Source organism: Callithrix jacchus, chromosome 10 (assembly GCF_049354715.1).
Source record: "Callithrix jacchus isolate 240 chromosome 10, calJac240_pri, whole genome shotgun sequence".
Lineage (NCBI taxonomy): Eukaryota > Metazoa > Chordata > Mammalia > Primates > Cebidae > Callithrix > Callithrix jacchus.
The window spans coordinates 77,817,140-77,840,948 of NC_133511.1; the positions used below are offsets into that span (position 1 = coordinate 77,817,140).

General features: G+C 35.8%; 1 protein-coding gene across 12 annotated transcripts in view; it reads left to right on the top strand.

Moving 5' to 3' along the window:
* USP47 (ubiquitin specific peptidase 47) overlaps positions 1-23,642 on the top strand; it is a 140,087-nt gene extending 116,445 nt beyond the window's left edge. For all 12 annotated transcript variants that reach the window (XM_078340513.1, XM_035265783.3, XM_017977912.5 and 9 more), the window contains 11 exons: positions 1,552-1,667; positions 4,034-4,153; positions 5,922-6,699; positions 11,823-11,998; positions 12,354-12,434; positions 14,049-14,164; positions 14,536-14,654; positions 16,882-17,012; positions 18,988-19,035; positions 19,496-19,626; positions 20,456-23,642. In XM_078340513.1, the coding sequence (XP_078196639.1) occupies positions 1,552-1,667; positions 4,034-4,153; positions 5,922-6,699; positions 11,823-11,998; positions 12,354-12,434; positions 14,049-14,164; positions 14,536-14,654; positions 16,882-17,012; positions 18,988-19,035; positions 19,496-19,626; positions 20,456-20,630 (1,991 nt within the window). In that variant the 3' untranslated portion in view covers positions 20,631-23,642. The remainder of the gene's footprint in view (positions 1-1,551; positions 1,668-4,033; positions 4,154-5,921; positions 6,700-11,822; positions 11,999-12,353; positions 12,435-14,048; positions 14,165-14,535; positions 14,655-16,881; positions 17,013-18,987; positions 19,036-19,495; positions 19,627-20,455) is intronic.
* Positions 23,643-23,809: the final 167 nt, after the last annotated feature.

Below are 23,809 nucleotides of genomic sequence, written 5' to 3' on the forward strand. Positions count from 1 at the left end.
GGTTTCTTCAAAAGCCTTGGGAAGGAATGAGCTGAAGGCAGCAATTCTTACCCAGGGGCAGTTAGGCAGAAGTAGGTCCAAAGGAATGTGGGGGAATTTATCTAAAGAGCTTGTTTACTCATGTGATCCTAAGATCTACCATTCAACACCCTCAAGCACATGACTGCTCTCTATTCTGGGGGTCAGCAATGTTATTACCCACAAATGGTGTTTGCTTTAGGCCTTGGAACCTGGCCTTTAATCATTATCTGCAAGTGTGTTGACTCAAAGCCTTTGTCATTAAATCTGTACTGTATAAATGCCTGGAGTGCCAGCTGGTCCAGGGCTGCAGCTGCTGACTCTTTATAGCACCCTCCTCAACCTCTGAAAGCTGTCTGGACCCTCAACCCACTCTTTCACTAGATACCTGCATTTGTTCATCTGTCACTGGGTCAGGGTCTGCTGGTCAGACCCAGCACAGTTTCCTTAAAGACAGTTACATGGTCTGTTTTGTGTCCAGAGTTTTCTATAAATTGTAACAAATAGGAGAAAAGCAAAATGTTTAAATAATTTTACAAAATTTTTACTGTTGTGCTTGACCCTAACTCCTTTGCATCACTGTTTAGTTAAAATTCAGACTTAAGTCCTCTGTGTTGTTTTCCTAAATGTTGAACTTAAAAAACCTTATTCTCCCCTTTTACAATGATATTCCTTTATGGATCCTGTATATCTCCTTTTTAAATGAAGGCATCTCTTTACAGAGTAGGTTATATGTAATACTCTTTCAAGGAGCCTACATCTCTTAAGTGGGAAAATTTCATTTCTGAAAACCTTATGATGCCTGCTTCAGTTAAGACTCTACCTTATCTATAAAAAGTCCCTTAAGGACATTTTCTTGCTTTTTTTTTTTTTGAGCTAGACAGGAAAAAGAATGATTAGGGTGTAACATGAGTCAGCAGTAATACCACTTATTTGAAAGAGAACTCTAAATGCGAGTGCAGATTGTAAGACTTATAAAGTAGTCTTTCATTAATAATCTGGATCTTAGCAGAAGATTTTGTTAGATTTAGATAACAACATAGGGAAAAAAATAAGGATTGACATAAAACATGAGGTTAAAACAGATACATAGTAACTACATATTAAATACAGTGTTTGAAGATTAACGATGTAGTTACATAAACATAACCTGAAAACAGAAGAGAAGAAAATGGGATTTAATTTTAATAAAAGGATTCAAGTGAGAAAACAGATACATAATCACAGCAGTTTTTGTGTGGAATTTTCTTTGTGATATAGAAAATACTATTTTGAGAATAGGAAGTTTTTGATGATGAACAAGGTTTTGAGTGGCTTAATGAGGCATTTACTCAAAAGCAAGCGGGAGAGCTGTGTGGCCTTTAATATTTGTTTTGCAGTATATGGTGATTTATATTTATTCAATGTTGTTTTGGTCTGTACTTGGAAGTTTGGATTTGTCATCTATTAGAAACACATTAATAATGCATCACTCATGTGAAAGACATTAAAAAATAACCTCCAATTATGTGTTTATATCTTCAAATGTGACAGAAGTGATGGTGAAAGTTCACGTTGTTGATTTAAAAGCAGAATCTGTAGCTGCTCCAATAACTGTTCGTGCTTACTTAAATCAGACGGTTACAGAGTTCAAACAACTGATTTCAAAGGTAAGTTTTAAAAGGGGTTAGTAAATATATTTTTAAGTGCCTGTTACATACAAGACACTGTGTGATAGTTATGAATAAGATACAAGCTCTACCTCCAGGAGCTAATATTTGTAGTTAGGAGACAGCTGTGGTTTAAAAGAAACAGATTGAACAGGAAGTAAGAAAATGTGGGGCAAGTACATATAACAACTTGTATGTGTTGGCTGGATTATCGTAAAATACAGGATTGGAAATATTAGTGCAGTTTATTTCATAAAGAGCTTTAAACAGTAAACACAAAAGTTTGGGCTCCTTTTTGGTGTAGGCAATAAGAAGTCGATTTTTTTGCTGGTGGTGGTGTTAAGTGAGGCAATGCTGCACTTAGTGTCTGGTGACACTATACTAGTGTTCCACATGCCTTTACAGAGAGTCAGGAATGGAGAGGAGGAAGCTGTTGAAATAATTCAAGTGCAGGTGTATGACTGGAAATGAGAGAACACATAGATTCCAAGAGGGATAGAATCTGCAGGACTTGTAATTATTAAATGTAGGGATAAAGCTGATGCAACCGTGACCTAAGCCAGAGGTTTCAAACTTGGGTAACCAGAAAAGTAGGGATACATTAACAAAAATAGAAGAGGAAGGTGACCATGTAGACTTGACAGGGAGCATGATGAATTAAATACTGGCGCCATTATATGAGCTAATGATAAAGAACATAGGCTTATTCAGATTTCTTGAGCTGGAAAAATATGAGAATGAAAACATTCAAGTTTGGGGTGGGGGGCAAAAGGATTAGTCCATACCAGACAAACGATTATCATCCTTTCAAGGGTCCTGTACTCCTCAGAACCTTGAGCATACAAACAGGCAAAATTTTTCAGGGTTCTCAAACCGTAGGTTAAGATCCCCTCATGTAGTGGAAATTGTTCCATAATTACAAGTCGAGTTCAGGTTTCAGTCATTCATCTTATGGTAGTCTTGTCTTTCATCTCATTAGTTGGGGTTTTAAATACCTGTTTAACAGGGTTGTAGTGAGCATTAATGAAAAATAAATGCTCTGTGGAAAAAAATTGTAAGATGTTACGTAAGAGTTGGTTATTATTATGCTCTTAAAAATATATTTTGACTTATATTTATATGACTTCTAACAGTTTTGCTAAATTAATAACCAGGAAACAAATCATTTTTGTGAAATTATATTTTATGATTAAATTGCTTGTAAATGCATAGTATGTTGGTATGATATACTCTGTATTACATTTTTGAAATTTGAATGCCAAATGTAGAAGAATTCAGTTTAGTAAGCACTCAGGCATAATACAAAAGAAAGAGACACAATAGTTTCTTCCCAAGAAGTTAATAATGTTATTGAGAAAAATATGTCTAAGGCCAGGCATAGTGGCTCATGCCTGTAATCTCAGCACTTTGGAAGGCCGATGTGGATGGATCATTTGAGGTCAGGAGTTCAAGAGCAGCCTGGTCAACGGTGAAACCCCATCTCTAATAAACATACAAAAATTAGCCAGGCATGGTGGCTCATGCCTGTAGTCCCAGCTCCTTGGGGGCTGAAGCAGGGTAACTGCTTGAACACAGGAAACAGGTTACAGTGAGCTGAGGCTGTGCCACCAGTCCAGCCTGGGCAATAGAGCAAGACTGAATCTCAAAAAAAAAAGAAAGACAGCGGAGGTTGCAGTGAGCCAAGAAAAATATGTCTATAGAGAATAAAGGCGGTCACAAAACATCATGTAAACAAAGACAGTGTTTTAAAGTATAATCAGACTGCTTAAGAATTAGGTTTTTATAACTAATAACCTAAGTCATATTGAAAATAAATTGTGTTCTTTAAAACGGAGGTAATTTTTACCTGCTTTCATGTGAAATTTATGAAATGACTCCAGAGTTTAAAGATGCAGACTTAGAGAATAACTTAAAATTTTAACTACTAATCTTCCCATTTCACACAAAGGAAAATTGCTTATTGCTTTAATAAAAGTATAACAACTATTCACAAGACTACAGAAGGGCCTGTCAAAAGCCAAGAAGTTCAACATTTTAATATCACTCAAAATGTCAAGTTATTCAGTTTCTTTGGAATCGGATCACTCATTTACTTGGCAAATTTGAGAAGAATAGCATTTCTAGGACAAAATCCTTACCTTTAAAATAGTTTCAGAGCATACATTTATAAGTGGTATTTTGTTCTCCTGATTTGCAGCATAATTTATGGCTATAACTAATTTTTTTCTTTAATTCAAAATTTTTAAAACCTAGTAAATTATTTTTCTCTCTGTTGCTTTTAAGAAGAATTCAGCAGTGTCTTGCTTTCTAAGTAAAGCAGAATTATTTTTGAAAGAGTATTTTTTATTAAATTGCTTTTATTATAGGCCATCCATTTACCTGCTGAAACAATGAGAATTGTGCTGGAACGCTGCTATAATGATTTGCGTCTTCTCAGTGTCCCCAGTAAAACCCTGAAAGCCGAAGGATTTTTTAGAAGTAACAAGGTATGTCACTTATTTTTTTATTACTATTTTCTATGCTGATAATAGTAAATAAAATTAGTTCAGTATTATAAGCCTGGCCTCCACAGCTGTTCAACATCTGTCTGAAACTTAACTTAAAATTCTCAGGTTTTCCTAATAATTAGCTTCCTTTGTAGTCATGTCAGATCAGGCTCCTTTGTGTCCTGTCAATCAGTCTTAACAGTTCTCCTCTTCTTTGCCTTTGCTCATGTACACTCCCACCTAAAGTGTTCTTCCTCCTCTCCCTGCATTTTTTTTTTTCGATCTCTAGATTAGTCCTATCTCTTTGGTGAAACCCTCATAAACATTTCTACCCACAGTGATTATGTCCCCTGAATTTTGTTCACTTCATGGTGAAGGTCAGAGGCATACCTGGTATAGAAAAAATTATCATCTTGAGTTTACCCACCAATATTCCCTTTGCCTACTCATTTTTCTCTATTGGAAAGGAGAAAGTTCATGTTAATCCTCTTCTTTTGTCTTGATATTATTATGTGTTTCATCATTTATCATTTTTCATATGTGTCTATCACTTTTTCTAGTCTCATTTATCTTAGTACAGTCTAGTCTTTTATCTCATTTAACTTTTTTAGTATTATTTTATTAATCCCCATATGTAATTTTTATTCACCTATGCTTCTAAAACTTTTGTGTTGTGGGAGAGGGGGTGTATGTGTATCTGTAAAACATTAAAATCTCTAATCCCCTCCAATACTACTTTAGGGTAAGTAGTACAGGAAGGATCTAACTTTTTTTTGCCTTAAGTGGTTAGCCTACTAGTTTCAGTTTGTAACATTTACTGAATAGAATAATGATAGTGTTATCCTTTTATGCAAAAGCCAACATGCTATTTATTATCCCCAAATTTATGCCAAAAATGAATTTCATATTTTAAAAAAGATGTATTATGGAAAATTTCAAACATAAACAAAAGTAGAGAGAATAGGGAAAATAGAGTGACCCCCCCCCACCACATCCCCATCACTCAGCTTCTATAGTTATCGTCTGTTGTTTTATCTATATTTTAACTACCTGCTTCCCCCAGATTATTTGATAAACTTCCTCAGGATTATATCATTTCATCTATAGATAATATGAATGTATATCTCTAAATGAATAGAACTCTTAAAAAAAATGAAATTTACATTATGTACCTAAAAAATACCTTAATAGCAGCCTGTATCTTAGTCAGTATTCAAATTTCTCTGATTATCTTAGAAAAGTTTTTTCTGTAAATTTTCCTGTGTCTTTTTCATTTGCTTTCTTGCAGTTTATTTGTTACAAAACCAGGTTATTTGCCCATTAAATTTTTCGATGATCTGGATTTTGGTGTTATATTCACAAGGTGTCTTTACACATGTTTCCTATGTTTGTAATTCAGGCTAAACTTGGTTTTCCTAAAGGTGAAGGATTTATACAATCTAAAGAAAAACCAGATTATTAATTTCCTAAAGAGAAGTATGTATAATACAACTTTCTGAAATTGGACATCCCAGTAAACAAGGTGTTTGTGGATATGTGTATGTCCATGTCCTCTATCTTTGTGTAGTTTTATGGCTAGTTACAAAGACATTTGAGCCTAATATTTATTTTATTCAGTCTCCAAAACAATGCAGTGTCCTTCAGAAACTTTATCATCGCATTTTATAACATAACCGTGTATTGTCTTGTACTGATGCAATATTATGATTATGATGAATGAGAATGTCACTGAAATTAACATATAATAAAACTCTGATTTACTATGTAGGTGTTTGTTGAAAGTTCCGAGACTTTGGATTACCAGATGGCCTTTGCAGACTCTCACTTATGGAAACTCTTGGATCGGCATGCAAATACAATCAGATTATTTGTTTTGCTACCTGAACAATCCCCAGGATCTTATTCCAAAAGGACAGCATACCAGAAAGCTGGAGGCGATTCTGGTAATGTGGATGATGATTGTGAAAGAGTCAAAGGACCTGTAGGAAGCCTAAAGTCTGTGGAAGCTATTCTAGAAGAAAGCACTGAAAAACTCAAAAGCTTATCACTGCAGCAACAGCAGGATGGAGATAATGGGGACAGCAGTAAAAGTACTGAGACAAGTGACTTTGAAAACATCGAATCACCTCTCAATGAGAGGGACTCTTCAGCATCAGTGGATAACAGAGAACTTGAACAGCATATTCAGACTTCTGATCCAGAAAATTTTCAGTCTGAGGAACGATCAGACTCAGATGTGAATAATGACAGGAGTACAAGTTCAGTGGACAGTGATATTCTTAGCTCCAGTCATAGCAGTGACACTTTGTGCAATGCAGACAATGCTCAAATCCCTTTGGCTAATGGACTTGACTCTCACAGTATTACAAGTAGTAGAAGAACTAAAGCAAATGAAGGGAAAAAAGAGACATGGGATACGGCAGAAGAAGACTCTGGAACTGATAGTGAATATGATGAGAGTGGCAAGAGTAGGGGAGAAATGCAGTACATGTATTTCAAAGCAGAACCCTATGCTGCAGATGAAGGTTCTGGGGAAGGACATAAATGTATGTACTTCAAAAGAAAAAAGGTCCCTGAAACAGCGTCATTTTTTCTGTCAGTTTATTTAAATTTTCAGTTAAGTGTTAGGTACTTATTTCTAAGATCATTTGTAACTTTCTGGATTATAAGATTATTCTCTATTGACTTTGGTTTTTGATGCAGTTGTAATGAACACTGTTCTTAGACCTGTGCAATAAATTAGATGTTAATTATGTCAGAACTCTGACATAAGTAAAAAAATAATATTCAATATTAGGAAAGAATTATGAATACAGTTACTAAGTAAAAAATTCAGGAATATATTAAAAAGTAAGTAATATGTTTTTAAAAAGCTCGGACACTTTAGAAAATTTGGTATTCAATGCCCACAAACTGTTTTATTTCTACATGCTCTTGTCTCCATTTTCCAGTGCAAACGACAATTTCCTTGCTACACCCCCTTAAAAGTCCATAATTAACTGCGAAAGTCAGAGTAAGAAAAAGCGCTTTTAAAAATTTTTTTTGTTACTTTGAAGTAAATCCAAAGCAAGGAGTTACTAGAAATTCCAATGCATAATCTCAGAAAGATGGAAGAGATCTGAGAGTTTGGGCATTTAGCATAAGTGGTAACAACAAAAACATTCCAGCATTGTATGAGACTTAAAATAAAAGAACCTTTATAAAACCTTAGATGAGGGCCAGCCAAATAATTAGCGAGACAACCAGGATTAAGATACAAAATATTTCTTCCAAGTATAAAAGAGAAATAGCCGAAAAAGTAAATACTTTGCATTAGTTCTAAAAAAGCAAATATTAATACTATTTATATTTTTATATTTTAGCTTATTTGTTCTTACTTAAACCTTCTCCAAACTTAATAAAGCAAACATTAGTATCCTTATTTGACAGATAAGAAAACCAAAGCTCATAGAGGATGAATGACTTGCCCAAAAGTGCATGTGTAGCTAGTAAGTGGGGCCATTACTAGAACTGAAGGCATCTAATTGTTCCTTTTACCTTTGGAGAAGAGCCCCACTCTTTGTCCATCCATTCATCCATCCATCCAAGTAATATTTTCTAAATCCATGCTAGATGCCAGGCCCTGTGTAGCTGTTAGAAGTAGAGACGACTGAGATGCAGCCTTTTGTTTCATCTCAGGAGGAGGAGGTACAGAGTCACCCGCTCTAAAAGTTAAGTGCTATGATTCTTATATTCTCAAAATTCTATCTGCTAAAAGGAAGTAGTAGAAATTATGAAATACAAGTATTTAAATTTGTGTTTTTAACTAGTTGTGTTAAATAACACTGGAATCATATGACATTCATACATATATCTTGCAGAAACTCAAGTGTGAAAATGAGGATTGGCCGGACAAAATGGAGAAAGGGCAATCATATTATAATAATGCTTTAAATTTCTATGGAGCATTTACCTCATAAGACTCATTAGCTTACATGAGATCAGCATGCAAATACAATCTTAGTTCTCTTAACAGCTGTGTGAAACTGATATCATTAGGCCGTTTTCACTGATGAAGAAACTGGTCGAACAGATTAAGTAATTTGCCTGCGGTCACCCAGCTCACACTGCTAGGATGAGACTCAGATATTAGGAGCCACCACCCCATGGCTGCTGCCACTGTTTTTTCCTTACATATTAGTAAAGGAAAAATAGTGGTAACTAGTCTGCTTTTTTACCATACTCAACCCATCGAGGGCATTAGAAAAATTAAAAGTAGTTCCACTTTAGTAAAAGGTTGGAAATTTCTTTTAAGTGGTCTCTGTTTTAGGATGATGTGCTAAAAATTCGACTGGATAATAGTCTCAACCTTAGGAAGAATTCAGTGGGAATGCTTAGAATTATAGTTTGAAAAGTCTGAATTCCATCTTAGAACAGTTAATAAAATCTTTAAAAAGGAGATTGTTGGCCATTTTACTATATTTGAAAATTTGTACTAGGCTTATTTACTTCATTGAAAGAGTAAATGAAATACTATTTTCATTGAAATCGTAAACATGGTGAATAAGAAAACATTCACTCTAACTTATGTATTTGGGCCTTTAGAAGCCTCAGAAAAGAGCCTGTTTGAAAAGAAAATGTGACCCTGGAAAAATGCCTTCTCATGTGTAGAAAACTGGTTTGGGGATAGGGAAGTAGGGATAGCAGCCAGCAGCCAGGTTTTTCTTGAATCTGTACTAAGACTGATTGATTGCAGCTCCTCAGTCATCTGAAATTACATCCCTGGGAAAACGTGGATGATGAGTAATAATACACATTCTTCAGAGTGATAAAATGACTTGAAAGAAAGGACAGGTAGACAATGAATTTGATATTTGAAGAATGATGCACTATGCACAGTATAGGCACTCCACTCAGGCAATAATCAAACTGTCCTTAAAACAATGGTCCTTGAGATAGCAGTTATTATCCAAGAGTTGTTTCAGAGAATAATTACAGATCATTCTCTGAGAACACTGTCCTTTTAGGACCTAGTTATAGTTGTTGGCACTTGGGTATAAACAGGAAAGCCAAGGTTAAATAAAGATGGTAGCACATTTGCAGTGAAATTTCTCCATACAATTTTGGTTACCATTTCACTTAAGAAATATGTAAGGGCCAGTTACAGTGGCTCACACCTGTAATTCCTGCACTTTGGGAGGCCAAGGTGAGAGGACTGCTTGAGCCTAGGAGTTAGGGACCAGCCTGAGCAACATAGTAAGGCCCCATTTCTACAAAAAAAATTTTTTATTTAGCCAGCATGGTCACATGCCCGTAGTTCCAACTACTTAGGAGGCTGAGGTGGAAGGGTCACTTGAGCCCAGAGGGGAGAGGCTGCAGTGGGCTATGATCATACCCCTGCACTCCAGCCTGGCCACAAGTGAGACCCTGTCTCACACACACAACAAAAAAAAAAAGGGAAAAATAAGAAATAGAAAGGACAGAAAAAGGAAAATCATAAATATATTTTAAGGTTGCTCTGTGAAGACATGACTCTTTAGTCTGAAGAGATAGATAGGAAAAATGATATAATGGTAATCTCTACAACTACAAAGTAGTTATAGCCAATAAATTAACACTCTACCAAAGCTATCCTAAACATTTTACATGTATTGGCCTCAGAACACAACTTTGAGGTTTAAATACTATTATCTCCATTTTATAGCAAAGGTAATTAAAGTACAGAGAAGTTAAGAAGTCACAGTCACAAATCTGATATATGAAGAGGAGCCAGGAATTCATTCAGTCTAGGCCATCAAATTCTAGAACCAGTCGATTATAATCACCACGTTAAACTATATCAGTAACCAACAAACATTTTTGTCTTCCTATGAAATAACACTACTAGAGGTTAGGAAAGAAACCAGAATATTCATAAAAGCTTACATTTGATTAATGCTTTAGAAAAGACTTTTACTATATGTTATGATCACATGGGAAAACTGAGGCTGAGGGAGATTGGATGACCTCCCTACAGCCATTTATCAGAGTAAAGTGACAAAACTGAAATCTAGCCATAGGCTTTCAAATTCTAATCAAGTAATTTTTGGATGACACTGTTCTGTTAAGAAATTTAGTACCTTTATTGGATAGCATAGACAGAGCTTGTTTGCCATAAGCTGGATTATTGACATAGAAGGGTACTCCTTATAGATTAAAAAGTGACATTTTAAACAAATCAAGAGAAATACTGCCTCAAAACTCAAAAGGTAGATAATGAATAAAGTTCATCATCCTCTTCATATTTTCTTCAAATCTGTACTTGTCACATTTTCTATTAATGAACCTATATTTTATAGCCAGGAAAGCAGTGAACATTATTTTATTTGAAAAAATCAGCCAGGTGCTGTGGCTTAAGCCTGTAATCCCAGCACTTAGGGAGGCCGAGGCGGGTGGATCACAAGGTCAAGAGATCGAGACCATCCTGGTCAACATGGTGAAACCCCGTCTCTACTAAAAATACAAAAAAAAAATTAGCTGGGCATGGTGGTGCGTGCCTGTAATCCCAGCTACTCAGGAGGCTGAGGCAGGAGAATTGCCTGAACCCAGGAGGCAGAGGTTGCGGTGAGCCGAGATCACACCATTGCACTCCAGCCTGGGTAACGAGTGAAACTCCGTCTCAAAAAAAAAAAAGTCATCTGAGAAAAATTCAACCTAAGCGTTGATATGACATGGGAATGTAAACCAGGAGTGTTTTAGTACCTCATCCTTTACCTTCCAAGTAGCTTTCACAGAAAAACAAGACCTAACATGGAGGGAGCCCTAGAGCCAGGGAGGTCCAGCAGTCTGAGGCAGCATGGTAGCCCTGCCTTATTAGCAGAGAGTCTGGTTTCTGCTTTTTACTACAATATGAAGACCACAGTAGAAGCATTCCAGATGTGTCCTCATGAGTGGCTTATAAAATTAGGGACAAAAGATTAAAATAATAAGCATTAGAGAAAAATCAAGCTCATCAGAGATAATCTTTACAGTAGCAAGAGAGCTTAAATTTAAGCCTGGAAGAGGTAAGAGTTTCTGATCCATTTAAATACAGTTCTTGTTACAGCCCAACCATATGATAAATCAGACATCTTAGTATGCTAGTCGTGACATTTTTTCTAGTGAAAATTCTGAAAATTAGATAATATTACTGACAGTTTTTGAGACAGTTACTATATTGGCACTGCGCTGAAAGCATGATAAATGAATTACGTCACTGAAATCATATTGCATCACTCAGGTGGGCACTATTATCACCTCCATTTTTCTAGTAAAGAAAATGGAGGTACAGCGGCTGGTGACTGGTGCCATGTCCCATATAGTAAGTAAGCAGAGGAGGTAGGATTGGAACCACTAGAACTTACACCATGACTGTGTAGAGCTAGAAATGTGTATATTTTAAAAGAATTCCTAGAAGCTTGTTTTTGAGTTTGGCAGCCTAAGCAAACAAACACTTAAATAGCTCAGAACATTTTAAGCTGTTGGATAATACTTACCAGAAACTCTGTGTCCATGATTTTTCTCCATTCAGTGTGATATATTAGCTTAACTGAAAAGGGGTACTTTTTCCTGCAACAGTGTTATAAAAAGTATATGATCTGTTTTATTTATACTCAGGTTTCTTTTACATTTTGTTCCTGCTTTGTTTTTTTCTTTGTATGTGTGTGCTTAGGGATGATGGTGCATGTTGATAAAAGAATTACTCTGGCAGCTTTCAAACAACACCTAGAGCCCTTTGTTGGAGTTTTATCCTCTCACTTCAAGGTCTTTCGAGTGTATGCCAGCAATCAAGAGTTTGAGAGCGTCCGGCTGAATGAGACACTTTCATCATTTTCTGATGACAATAAGGTTGATTAAAATAATCTTCAAGCAGTTAGAGTCTATTTTGAATGATAGATTTGAGAACAGCTTTTACTACTTCCAAGTAGGGTGAAGTAGATACACTAGAAGAAACTTTTTTTTAAATGTTTAATGGTAATTTGGGGGGTTTTTTGTTGCTTTTCTTCACTCATCTAACAAATGTTTGTAAAATGTTAACTGTGGGTCAGTTACTGTTCTAGGTGCTAGGGATTCAGAGGTAAAAGTTATGCCTGTTCTCAGAGAGCCTATAATCTAGAGAATTTTGGAAGGTTTAAAATGGGATGAGAATGGGTTGTTTATTCTGCTGAGACAGCATATCTAAAAAAATATTTTTAACTTATAGATTACAATTCGACTGGGGAGAGCACTTAAAAAAGGAGAATACAGAGTTAAAGTGTACCAGCTTTTGGTCAATGAACAAGAGGTAAGTAATACATTTAAGAACAATATAAGGTTACTTTTTACAGTTACTAAAAACATACATTGTAGAGATTTTATTCCTAGTCATTTTATTTTTCTGAAGCAGAGGTCAGCAAATGTTTTCTGAGCCTTGTAGTTTAGCAGGCCGTACTGCCTCTGTTGCAGTTACTCACTTCTGCTGTTGTAGCACAAGGAGCCATAGACAATAATAAACCATTGAGAATAGCTGTGTCTCAACATTTTATTTACAAAAGCAGGCAACAGTGAACTTGGCCCTCAGACCACTGTTTGTCATCCCTCTGCTCTAAAGTGTTGCTACAAATGCTGAAATGAGACAACATTTTCCTGCTTTTAAAAAGAATTTTATGTGTGTTTGTGTGTGCTTGCTTTCTGGAAATTATCATAGAATGCTACAGGTGAAGAGCAGTTGAAAGTCATTTTATTATGTAACAAGCATTTATATAGTATCTACTGTGTGCTTTAAGTGCTTGCAAATATTAACTCATTTAATCCTCATCAATTATGATACAAGCATTATTTCTTATTCCCATTCTATAGTTAAACTGAGGCAGAAAGAAGTTAAGTATCTTGTCAAGGTCACACTGCTTGTAAATGGTGTGGTTAATGATCTTAAACAGGCTATGTTTTTTAAGGAATCATCAATGAACCATTTTAGTCCCTGTGGTATACTAGCCTTACCACAAACACCTAAAAGAAAAAGGCAAAGATCATATTTTTCAGAATGTTATAGCATCCTATTGTCATAACATTCTGTTATAACATTGTTATAGAACTACACAAATATGAAAACCATAAATTTATCATAAAATGTCTTTATTCATACAACAAGGTATTTTATCTCACACGTGTTCCTTCTCTTAATGTGACACATTGCAGTCATTTTGACTTACATATTTCATCTGAGTTTATGGAAACTATGTATCTTTTAAGACAATTGTTTAATGTATTTGGAGAAATAGCATGCATTTCCCTCATTTAAGTCCATAAAAGTGGTTCTTTTTGTTTTGAAAATTGTAACTATTATAAGAAGGGAATGTGTTCTCTTATTTGATCTTTACAATGACTCAGCGAAGAAAATACTGTTCCCAGTTTACAGAACTGAGACACAGATATTTTAACTAAACTTGATCAAGATAGCTGAACTCATAAATAGTGGACCTAAGGTTTCAAAACAGGAAGATAGGCCAGGCATGGTGGCTCACACCTGTAATCCCAGCACTTTGGGAAGCCAAGGTGGGTGGATCACCTGAGGTCAATATGGCAAAAACCCATCTCTACTAAAAATACAAAAAAATTGGCCAAGCATGGTGGCGGGCGCCTCTAATCCCAGCTACTTGGGAGGGAGGCTGAAGCTGGAGAATTGCTTGAACCTGGGAGGCAGAGGTTGCAGTGAGCAGTGAACTGAGCTCCTGCCATTGCATTCCAGCCTGGGTGACAGAGTGAGACTCTGTCTCAAAAATAAAACGCAAAACAGGAACATATACTCTGAAACTCAGCCCCTTAGAGTTGCAAATAAAATGTTTTTGTAATTTTTATTTAATTGTATTTAATTAACCTGTAATTCAGGCTCTGATAGTTTATGTGTTTACATTTCTAGCCATGCAAGTTTCTACTAGATGCTGTGTTTGCTAAAGGAATGACTGTCCGGCAATCAAAAGAAGAATTAATTCCTCAGCTCAGGGAGCAATGTGGTTTAGAGCTCAGTATTGACAGGTAAAGTAAAATTCATGTCATCAGCAATTTAAAGACTACGTGGTCAGTTAAAATCATACCAGACATACGTGGACTGGTATGATTTTCTAAAACTAGGAGAATTAAAATTTCCTGTACTATACAGAATTTTAGTACAACAGATTAGTTTAATAGGTCTAAGCAAGAGTATTACAATTTTGTTTGGACTTCCTACAGAGGATTCTAAATTTGAATTACTGGGAGCATTTTTTTATTTCCCCAAATTTTAACAACTCATTATTTGACTTGTTTATTTGAACATAGTTCATTTTTCTTTGGTGTCAGATTAGTGTCCGTCTTTAAATTGAGAGTGTCAAATTATAGTCGTTTTAAATGTCTTATCACATTTGTAGGTTTCGTCTAAGGAAAAAAACATGGAAGAATCCTGGCACTGTCTTTTTGGATTATCATATTTATGAAGAAGATATTAATATTTCCAGCAACTGGGAGGTTTTCCTTGAAGTTCTTGATGGTATTTTTAATATTTTGGGGGGGAAGCATCAGTTAGAAATACTTTAGAACTCATAGAAGCTTTTAAAGTTTTTAATCAAATAATGAGTTACAAGGAATGTAATATATAATATAGTGTTTTGTGTTATGTTAAGCATAAAGATACCCTTAGTATGGATTGATGTGATTCCTCCCTATGTGTTATCCCTGGGAGTTTTATTTTCTTCCCCTGTGTCTTCGTGTAACTGCTTAAGTTATTTTTGAGAGAATAATCAGTGTCTTTCAGCTTTCTCCTTTCTCTGGCTCCCATTTGCCTTTTAAATGTTCTTTTTTTGAATGTTGAGAATATTAATTTCCCCTTATAAGGAAATTACAAAGTTAGGTTTGTGATACATTTTAAGACAACTCTGCTAATATTTTCTTAGCCATGTTTGTTTTTTAGTTTATTATTATTATTATGGCTTATTTTGTATTGAGGACATGGTACCGATAATTTATCAGAGACTCTGTTTCCTAAGGCAGGTGGCTTAAACAATAAATGTGTATTGTCTCACACTCTGAGAGCAAGATATCAACAGAGTTGGTTCCTTCTGAGTGCTGTTGGGGAGAATCTGTTCCATACTCTCTCCTAGCTTCTGTGGTTTTGGGCCATCATTGGCAACCTTAGCTTGTAGATGCATCACCCCAGGCTCTGCCTTCATCTTCATATGATGTTCTTTCTGTGGGCTTGTCTATATTATTTTTCCTTTTTTCATAAACCACTAGTTCTATTGGATTAGGGCCTACCCTAAGGACCTTATTTTACCTTGAGTACCACTGTAAAGACACTATTTCCAAATAAAGTCACATTCTGAGGTACTGGGGATTAGGATTTCAACATGTCTTTTTTTGGGGGGGTCATAATTCAACCCATAACAGTGACCTTGAGGAGGTCTAAGTAGCAGACTTATTTGTCATGCCTCCCAGTTTTCATTGTCAACATTGGTAACTTTAAAGTATTATTTTTTGGAGGGAGGCTGTGGGGATTAAGTTGGCTTTTAGAAGATCACATCAAGGTAAATAACTAGTTATATATATATATATATATGTATATTTTGCTGTTGCTTAGAAAAATTTAAATTTTCCTTTTCGTCTATAGAAAGTAAAATATTGTGGATATTTTGTTATAAGATTATACTAGTTTTTAGAGGGCTTGATAATACACCTCCCCTATTTCAGGCTACTTCAGGTCTAATTCAACCATAAATTTAAATAGTTGAAATTCTGATTAATTGATAAGTTAACTTGGGAGGTAGGAAACAACTAGGACATCATCTACTATGGTGCATAGGCAAATGCTACAGATTGTGATTTCTTTGAGTGTCTGGGGTCTTAGGGGATAATCACTGTGTCTGGGTAAGTCAGGAAGAGATCATTAATGACAAGTCACCCTTGCAAGGATTAAGTAGGTATTAGCAGGGATGGATTCGACTAAAAATAGTACTGGATGATGGGTGCCTGCATCAGTATTATTTCAGTATGTTTTAGCATCAAAATAGTTGAGTAAGAAATGTCATATGATTAAATCCAAGAGATATTTATTGACTTGTAATTTGCCAGACACTGCTAATCCCTTGTGCTACAAAAATGAGTAAGAACAACTGATTGCCCTCCAGGTGCTCACAGTCTGTGGAAGAAACAGAGCTCCAAACCTGTTATTCTAAAATAATAGGTACTAAGGGACTGAATCATTAGAAATTGTTCATGTGTACACCAGAGAGAAAAGTGACAGTTGAGCTAATGCTTGAAAAGTGACACAATGGAAAAGTGAAAATTTTGAAGAATCACTAAATTGGGAGTAAATGGAAAGAGAAGGGTTAATAATAGCTTGAGTGAAAAAAGGATAAAGTGAAGTTGATTTGATGATGATTTTAGATAAGGGTAGTAGCCAATAGAGAAGCAAAGACTGGAGATCCAGAGAAGAGAGTAATTGTTAATGCAGTGTCCAGCAGGAGTCAGGAGAGAGTGGATTTGTGAGTACTGGTTAAACAATAGTTTGCAGAAGAGAGGAATTAACTTCTGAGACTGGAGAGAAGAGAGTAAATATTCATTCTCAAAAACTCCTTAGGATAATTGGTTTTTTTCTTGTGCCCACTTTTGAAGAATAACACTTGAAGTAAGTCTTTTTGTTTAGTCAGGCACTAAGGGAAAAGTCAAATTATGAACCTTCAGAGGAAATAGAATGATGACCTAATCTTGCATATTCTTAGGGGTAGAGAAGATGAAGTCCATGTCACAGCTTGCAGTTTTGTCAAGACGGTGGAAGCCTTCAGAGATGAAGTTGGATCCCTTCCAGGAGGTTGTATTGGAAAGCAGTAGTGTTGATGAATTGCGAGAGAAGGTAAGTTCATTTTAAACAAAATATGTATCTTATGTTGTATTGGTATATCACAGTATTTATAAAATATGTAACATATGAACAATATATTTTTCCTGTGTTGTATAACAGAAAACCTAGGAAGCAGTACCAAACACTGGTGCTGCAGCCTTTCTTTTAGGTTTCTGTCACACCTTGTGGCACACTCTGGTGGTTTTTTCGGGTTCCTGATTCTTTGAAAAATTACTTTGGCTCCTGGCCATTCAGAAGTGGATTCTCGCTTTCTGTTACTTGGACCAATTTTGTCCTAAGTAGTTAGAATTAGTTAGAAGTTAATAGAGTAAATTGCTATATGTCTTTTAAAAAAAACCAAATGAAGTAGAACTGTATAGAGAATCCAGATAAAGGTCTATTTTGTATTTGAAGATGGGATATCTAAGGATCTCTGGGGAAAGGGTGAATTGGTCAATCCGTGGTACTAGCACAGTGGGCATTTTGAAAAAGATTCATTTCCATACTTCACACTAAACACAAAAATAAATTTTAAATGTATTAGGTTTGTATAAAAAATAAAATAGTAAATGTACTAGGTAAAAATATGTAAAATATTAAATACTAAAAGTATTTTCATATTCCTAGAGAAAGATATTTGTAAGCATAATACCAAAAGCCAAAAAAAGAAACTATAGACCACATAAAAACCTATTCTCTGCACAGCCAAAGAAAAAGGTATTTAAAAAGGAACTCATAAACAAAGCTAAAAGACAATGAACTAGGAGGAAATTATCGAAAACATTTATTAAACATGCTGTTCATAATTTATAAAGAGCTACTACCTTAATAAGAAAAAGATGAACAAATCTAATTAAGACAACATGAATAGGCAATTTATAGAAAAAGAAATACAAATTGAAACAATAACATTGTTTTTTACTTCTTAAATTGCTGAAGATTTAGAAAATCAATACCTTGAGTTGTCAAGGTTTAGGGGATACAGACAATACATACCTTTGATGAGTGTATAAATTGATATGATTTTTTTCAGATTCAGTTTATCAATATTTCAGATGTGCAATTAAACATCTAGGAATTCAATCTATAGAAGTATTTGCAGGCCAGGTGCCGTGGCTCACTTCTGTAATCCCAGCACTTTGGGAGGTCGAGGCGGGCAGATCACTTGAGGTCAGGAGTTTGAGACTAGCCTGGCCAACATGGTGAAACCCTGTCTCTACTAAAAATACAAAAGTTAGCCAGGTGTTGTGCATGCCTGTAATTTTAGCTACTCGGAAGGCTGAGGCTGGAGAATCACTTGAGCCCAGGAGGTGGAGGTTGCAGTGAACCAAGATTGTACCACCACACTTCATTCTGGGTGACAGAGTGAGACTCTGTCTCAAGAAAAAAGAATTTTTCTTTTTTTGAGACAGTTTCACTCTTGTTGCCCAGACTGGAGGGCAATGGCACGATCTTGGCTCACTGCAGCCTCTGCCTCTAGGGTTCAAATTCTCCTGCCTTAGCCTCCAGAGTCCAGGTGATTTTTTGTATTTTTAGTAGAGATGGGGTTTCACCATGTGCTAGGATATCATGGAGGTATAGGTAGAGCACTGTAACTGGGAAAACCTGAAAACAGTCTCAGTGGCCATCAACAGGAGATAAAATGGTATACTGTTCAGTTATTAAAGAGAATGTGGTTGGTCACTTTGTATCCTATTCCTCTATATGGGAACAGAAATATCATATAGAGATATTAATCTAATTGTACATGTTTTAGAAATGTGTGGATGTAGTTTGTGTATGCATAGGAAAAGATCTGGAAGGAATATACATATTTGGTATTTCTGGGACATGAGATTTGCAGGGTGGCCACCTCCTTTTTCTTGTAATTTTCTTATATCAAACATTTTTTAAACCAAGCTATTTCTGTTTGTGGGGTAAAGGAAAACAACTTTTCTAAGCAGGTTTCTTTTTTAAATGAACTCAAATAAAATGTTTTATTTTACAGCTTAGCGAAATCAGTGGGATTCCTTTGGAAGATATTGAATTTGCTAAGGTAAAGCCCTGAGGATGTTTGCATCTGTGTATTTGTGCATGATAAACACAGCCAGTGGCATGATTCATTCATTTACATCTGTGTATTTGTGCAGGATAAACACAGCCAGTGCCATGATTCATTCATTCACATCTCTATATTTGTGCAGGATAAACACAGCCAGTGCCATGATTCATTCATTCACATCTCTATATTTGTGCAGGATAAACACAGCCAGTGCCATGATTCATTCATTCACATCGCTATATTTGTGCAGGATAAACACAGCCAGTGCCATGATTCATTCATTCACATCTCTATATTTGTGCAGGATAAACACAGCCAGTGCCATGATTCATTCATTCACATCTCTATATTTTGCAGGATAAACACGGCTAGTGGTGTAATTCATTTGCATCTGTGTATTTGTGCAAGATAAACATGGCTAGTGGCATGATTAATTCATTCGTTTTCTTTTTAGGGTAGAGGAACATTTCCCTGTGATATTTCTGTCCTTGATATTCATCAAGATTTAGACTGGAATCCCAAAGTTTCTACCCTGAATGTCTGGCCTCTTTATATCTGTGACGATGGTGCAGTCATATTTTATAGGTAACATTCACAATGTTTTTGTTGCCTTTAGTAATACATTTTTGGTGTGCATAAATAGCTTACTTTTCATAAATATCTTTACTGTTTTTATGGTATGGAGCAGCACTAACCAATAGAAATACAGTGATAGCCATACATGATTATAATTTGAAGTTTTCTAATAGCCACATTAAAAACAATAAAAAGAGATGAAATTAATTTTTTAAATATTTTTAATCCAATCCAATATATCCAAAATATTATAACATGTCATCAATATAAAAAAAATTATAAGATATTTTGCATTTGTTTCTTGTACTGAGTCTTAGAAATATTGTATGTCTGTTATATTTCCAGCACATCTCAATATGGACCAGGCATATTTCACAAGCTTGATAGCCGCATGTGGCTAATAGTGCAAATGTAGAGGAAAAAGAAGAGTCATTGGAGCCTCACAGATCTGGGTTCAAAACTAGCTTTCTGATTTACCTAGCTCCTCATCTATAAAACTGCAACAGTGATGTCTACCTTGCAGGATTTGATGAGAATTAGAACTATGGCATGTAAAATAACTGGCACGGTGCCTGTTACAAATAGATGTTCAATAGTGATAGCTGTTGCTACTGCTAATGACATGGAGATTGTTCTCAGCCATTTTTAGAAGTGAGCAATGTGTTCCTGTGATAAACACCTTAGAAATCAAGGATATCCTAGGATATAAAATAATATTACTTCACCAGTAACAATCAGATTTCATGATCTTGCTGAGGAGCATCATAGCATTGAAGAATACATTAATAGAGGCAGAGGGCTCTACTGGCCTAATATGTGATTAATATTTTATATATAGGGATAAAACTGAAGAATTAATGGAATTGACAGATGAGCAAAGAAATGAACTGATGAAAAAAGAAAGCAGTCGACTCCAGAAGACTGGACATCGTGTAACATACTCACCCCGTAAAGAGAAAGCACTAAAAATATATCTGGATGGAGCACCAAATAAAGATCTGACTCAAGACTGACTCTGATAGTGTAGGATTTTCCCTGGGGGAGTTTGGTTTTAATTAGATGGTTCACTACCACTGAGTAGTGCCATTTTGGCTGGACATGGTTGGGGTAACCCGGTGACACCAGCACTGATTGGACTGCCCTACACCAATCAGAAGCTCAGTGCCCAGTGGGCCACTGTCTTGACTTGGAATCATGTTGTGCACTATAGTCAAATGTACTGTAAAGTGAAAAGGGATGTGCAAAAAAATAAAAAAAAATTTTAAAAAAAAGCAAACCTTCTACTAGGAAAGGGGACAGGGGAATGAGTAAGCGTCTTTTATTGTGGATAAATGTGCACACAGCCGCTAGTAAAACTAGCCTCAAACAGGATGCTCATAGCTTGATAATAAAAGCCGTGCAAAGGCCATGGATGAATGAATTTTCTGTTTATTTCACTGATACACACATTACCTCATTGACAGTTCAGAAGTAAATGCAACGTGTGTTGACTCTTGGAAAGCAGCAAAAACAGGAGCTAAAGAAAAGAAATTCTTAGAACCAGCCGTAACCCAGTAAGGAATTGTGAAGTTGTGTTTTTATTTTGTTTCATTTTTTGCAGAGTATTAAGACATTATTCTGGAATATCAAAACGTTTCCCTTAGACCGCTCCCAGCAGGTGGCAGCTCAGATTGCTGCAGTGTTGTAATTATAACTGATTGTACTTAAGTTATGGATGTAGAGGATATGTTTCATCATTTATTCAGCATGTAAATAAAATTGATCCTGTTGAGTTATCATAATTGCAGTTCAACTATCTCCCATGGTTATTCTTTTCATGTATCATTCATTATGTACATTTGTGTACATTGAGAAGTATAGCAATCTATATAAATGTAATCCTCAGTGAGGTTCCTCAGTGCTAGGTCCCATAGGATTGTCCTTGCCCTTGTTAGTAAGGTTTTTCTGTTCAGTGGCTTCAATTTTTTTCTCTTTGTACATCTAGTTTTGAAGATTTACTCCAAGTTTGAATCTTCTAGAATGCTTGTAAGTCCCGTTTTAATTTTTAGAGTCAGTTTGTAGTTACATGTAGTTTAACTTTGGGGAAACGTCTTAACATTGTTTTGAATAAACTTGCTAGTGAGGTAGGTCATGGTACAGACTGATGCAGTCAACATGATTTCATTACAAAGTTTATTAAAATCAGCAAGTTTTTGCTTTGCTAAATAAAAGTACTCAATGAACACAATTCTACATAAATTTTGAAATACCATCTAATTTATAAAAATCAATAAAAAAAAGGTTTTGGTAAAACTTTTTCATGCCAGATGCTGTTTACAACAATGAACATGCCAATAAAACGTTTGTTCATTCTGTTGTGTTATTTTAGTCATTAAACTTCTGTGGATAAAGAATCTGAGTTAAGAATAGATTTGTCATCTTTAAATACAGCATTTTGTAATGTGTATTGAATATCTCATTTCTACGATAAAGGTATATTTACAGTAAAGTTCTCAGAGAAATGAAAAGATATGTTAATATCTAACTTTGGGGAATCCTGTCAGTATTTCAGATCAGATTTTTACCCTTTTTTTCTTATAAGAAAGATAAAATTTTTTCTTATAAGAAGGAATAAAATTAGAAAATAGTGTTAGCAGACGTGGCTCTGTCATTTGAATATATGGAATTCAATGAGAATTCCATAATGTCTTAAAAGTCTTCTGGAATCCACAATGAAAAAAACAAATCTTTTCTAAGGTATTTTTCTGGCTAATTTTTATTTCAAGAAACTGTGTAGTATTGAGCTAAATTTGACTGAAGTAATGTTTTGAGTTTGCGTTAGTGGGATTGGTGATGTTCCCAGAAAATTGGAAGCACTTGTGATGAATTGTCTTTCAGATCACTTCGATTTTCTGATGTAAGAGGACAGCTATTTGGTTCTGATACAGGCCTGCTACTTGGGATATAGGGTTAATAAATGGGGTTTCTGCTTTAAAGGACTGACTTGCTATCACACGGAGGAGGCAGACTTGTAAACAAAATGGGCTTTGGAGTTTGGTCTGATTGGCTTTGGTTTAGTATTCCTATGAGAGTAAATGGTCAAATTCTTCTGATACCCGTTCCTTAGACTGTGCCTTCTGCTCTGTTCTTTGTTTTGTGTTTAACTGCTGCTTCTAATTGCAGGTGTATTACAGATAAAAATAAGAGTAAAGAAAATATATTTCATTATAGAAAAGAAAAATTAAAAGCTTCTTGCTTTTCAGTGCCTGATAGAGTGAAAACGCAATGTCGCACTTTAATAATTTTAATAAAAGCTAATCTGTGTCAGCCTCCCTCTGCTTCAGAGAATCAGGTGAGCACCCATAACCTAACAGGCAGAGCCCCAGCAGTGTAGATCGAGTTCCCTGAGCCCAGGGGCAGTGGAGCCTCATGATCTCTTACCTTCTGAGGCTGAGGCAGACCACATGCAACAAATTGTGACCCTGCTCCCCACAAGTTGTGCAAAGGTTTTGAAGAGCTTTTACCGTGGGGCAGATGAACTTGTGTCAATCATGCACACCCTGTGAGAACCAAGTCCCTGCGTTTCTAAGGCAGGCACTCAAGGTGAGGGGTGCATTCTGGCCAAAGAAACAAAAGCTGTGGTTTCAGGATCATGCCATGTGTAGCTGGTCTGTACAGGAAGTGTGTGTAAGAGAGCAGTCATGATAGACGGAAACAGTGTGTGAAGCAGCTGTTCACTCACTTCACACTAGAGTGTTTGGCCATCGCTTCTAATGTAAGGGAAGATACTTTAAAATTCTGGGAAGCTGTGATGAACCCATGCCCCAGTCAGAAAATAATCAAAGGAAATAGGCATTGGTTGCCTGGCCACAGTTAGGATGTGTATTGTGATACATCTAGAGGCCAAGCGAGCAGGAGAGCTACCAACTTACACTGTGGTTTTAAGCTAAACGACCGCACAGCATCATAGCATTGCAGTGTTGTTACTAAATCTGGAAGTGACCTGTGAATGTATGGAATACAATAAAATCTTTTGTTCTGGCTCATTTGCTAGTACTTCCTCTTTGATTGGATACTGTAGTTTTTCCTCTGGATTTTGTTTTGCTCAGCGTCAAGGCCCTAATTTTGCAAATGTAGTCTAAACCACAGTACATGGACTAGAAGATACTCTGAAATAGCAAGTTTTTGTTTGCTAAATAAAACTATTCCATCT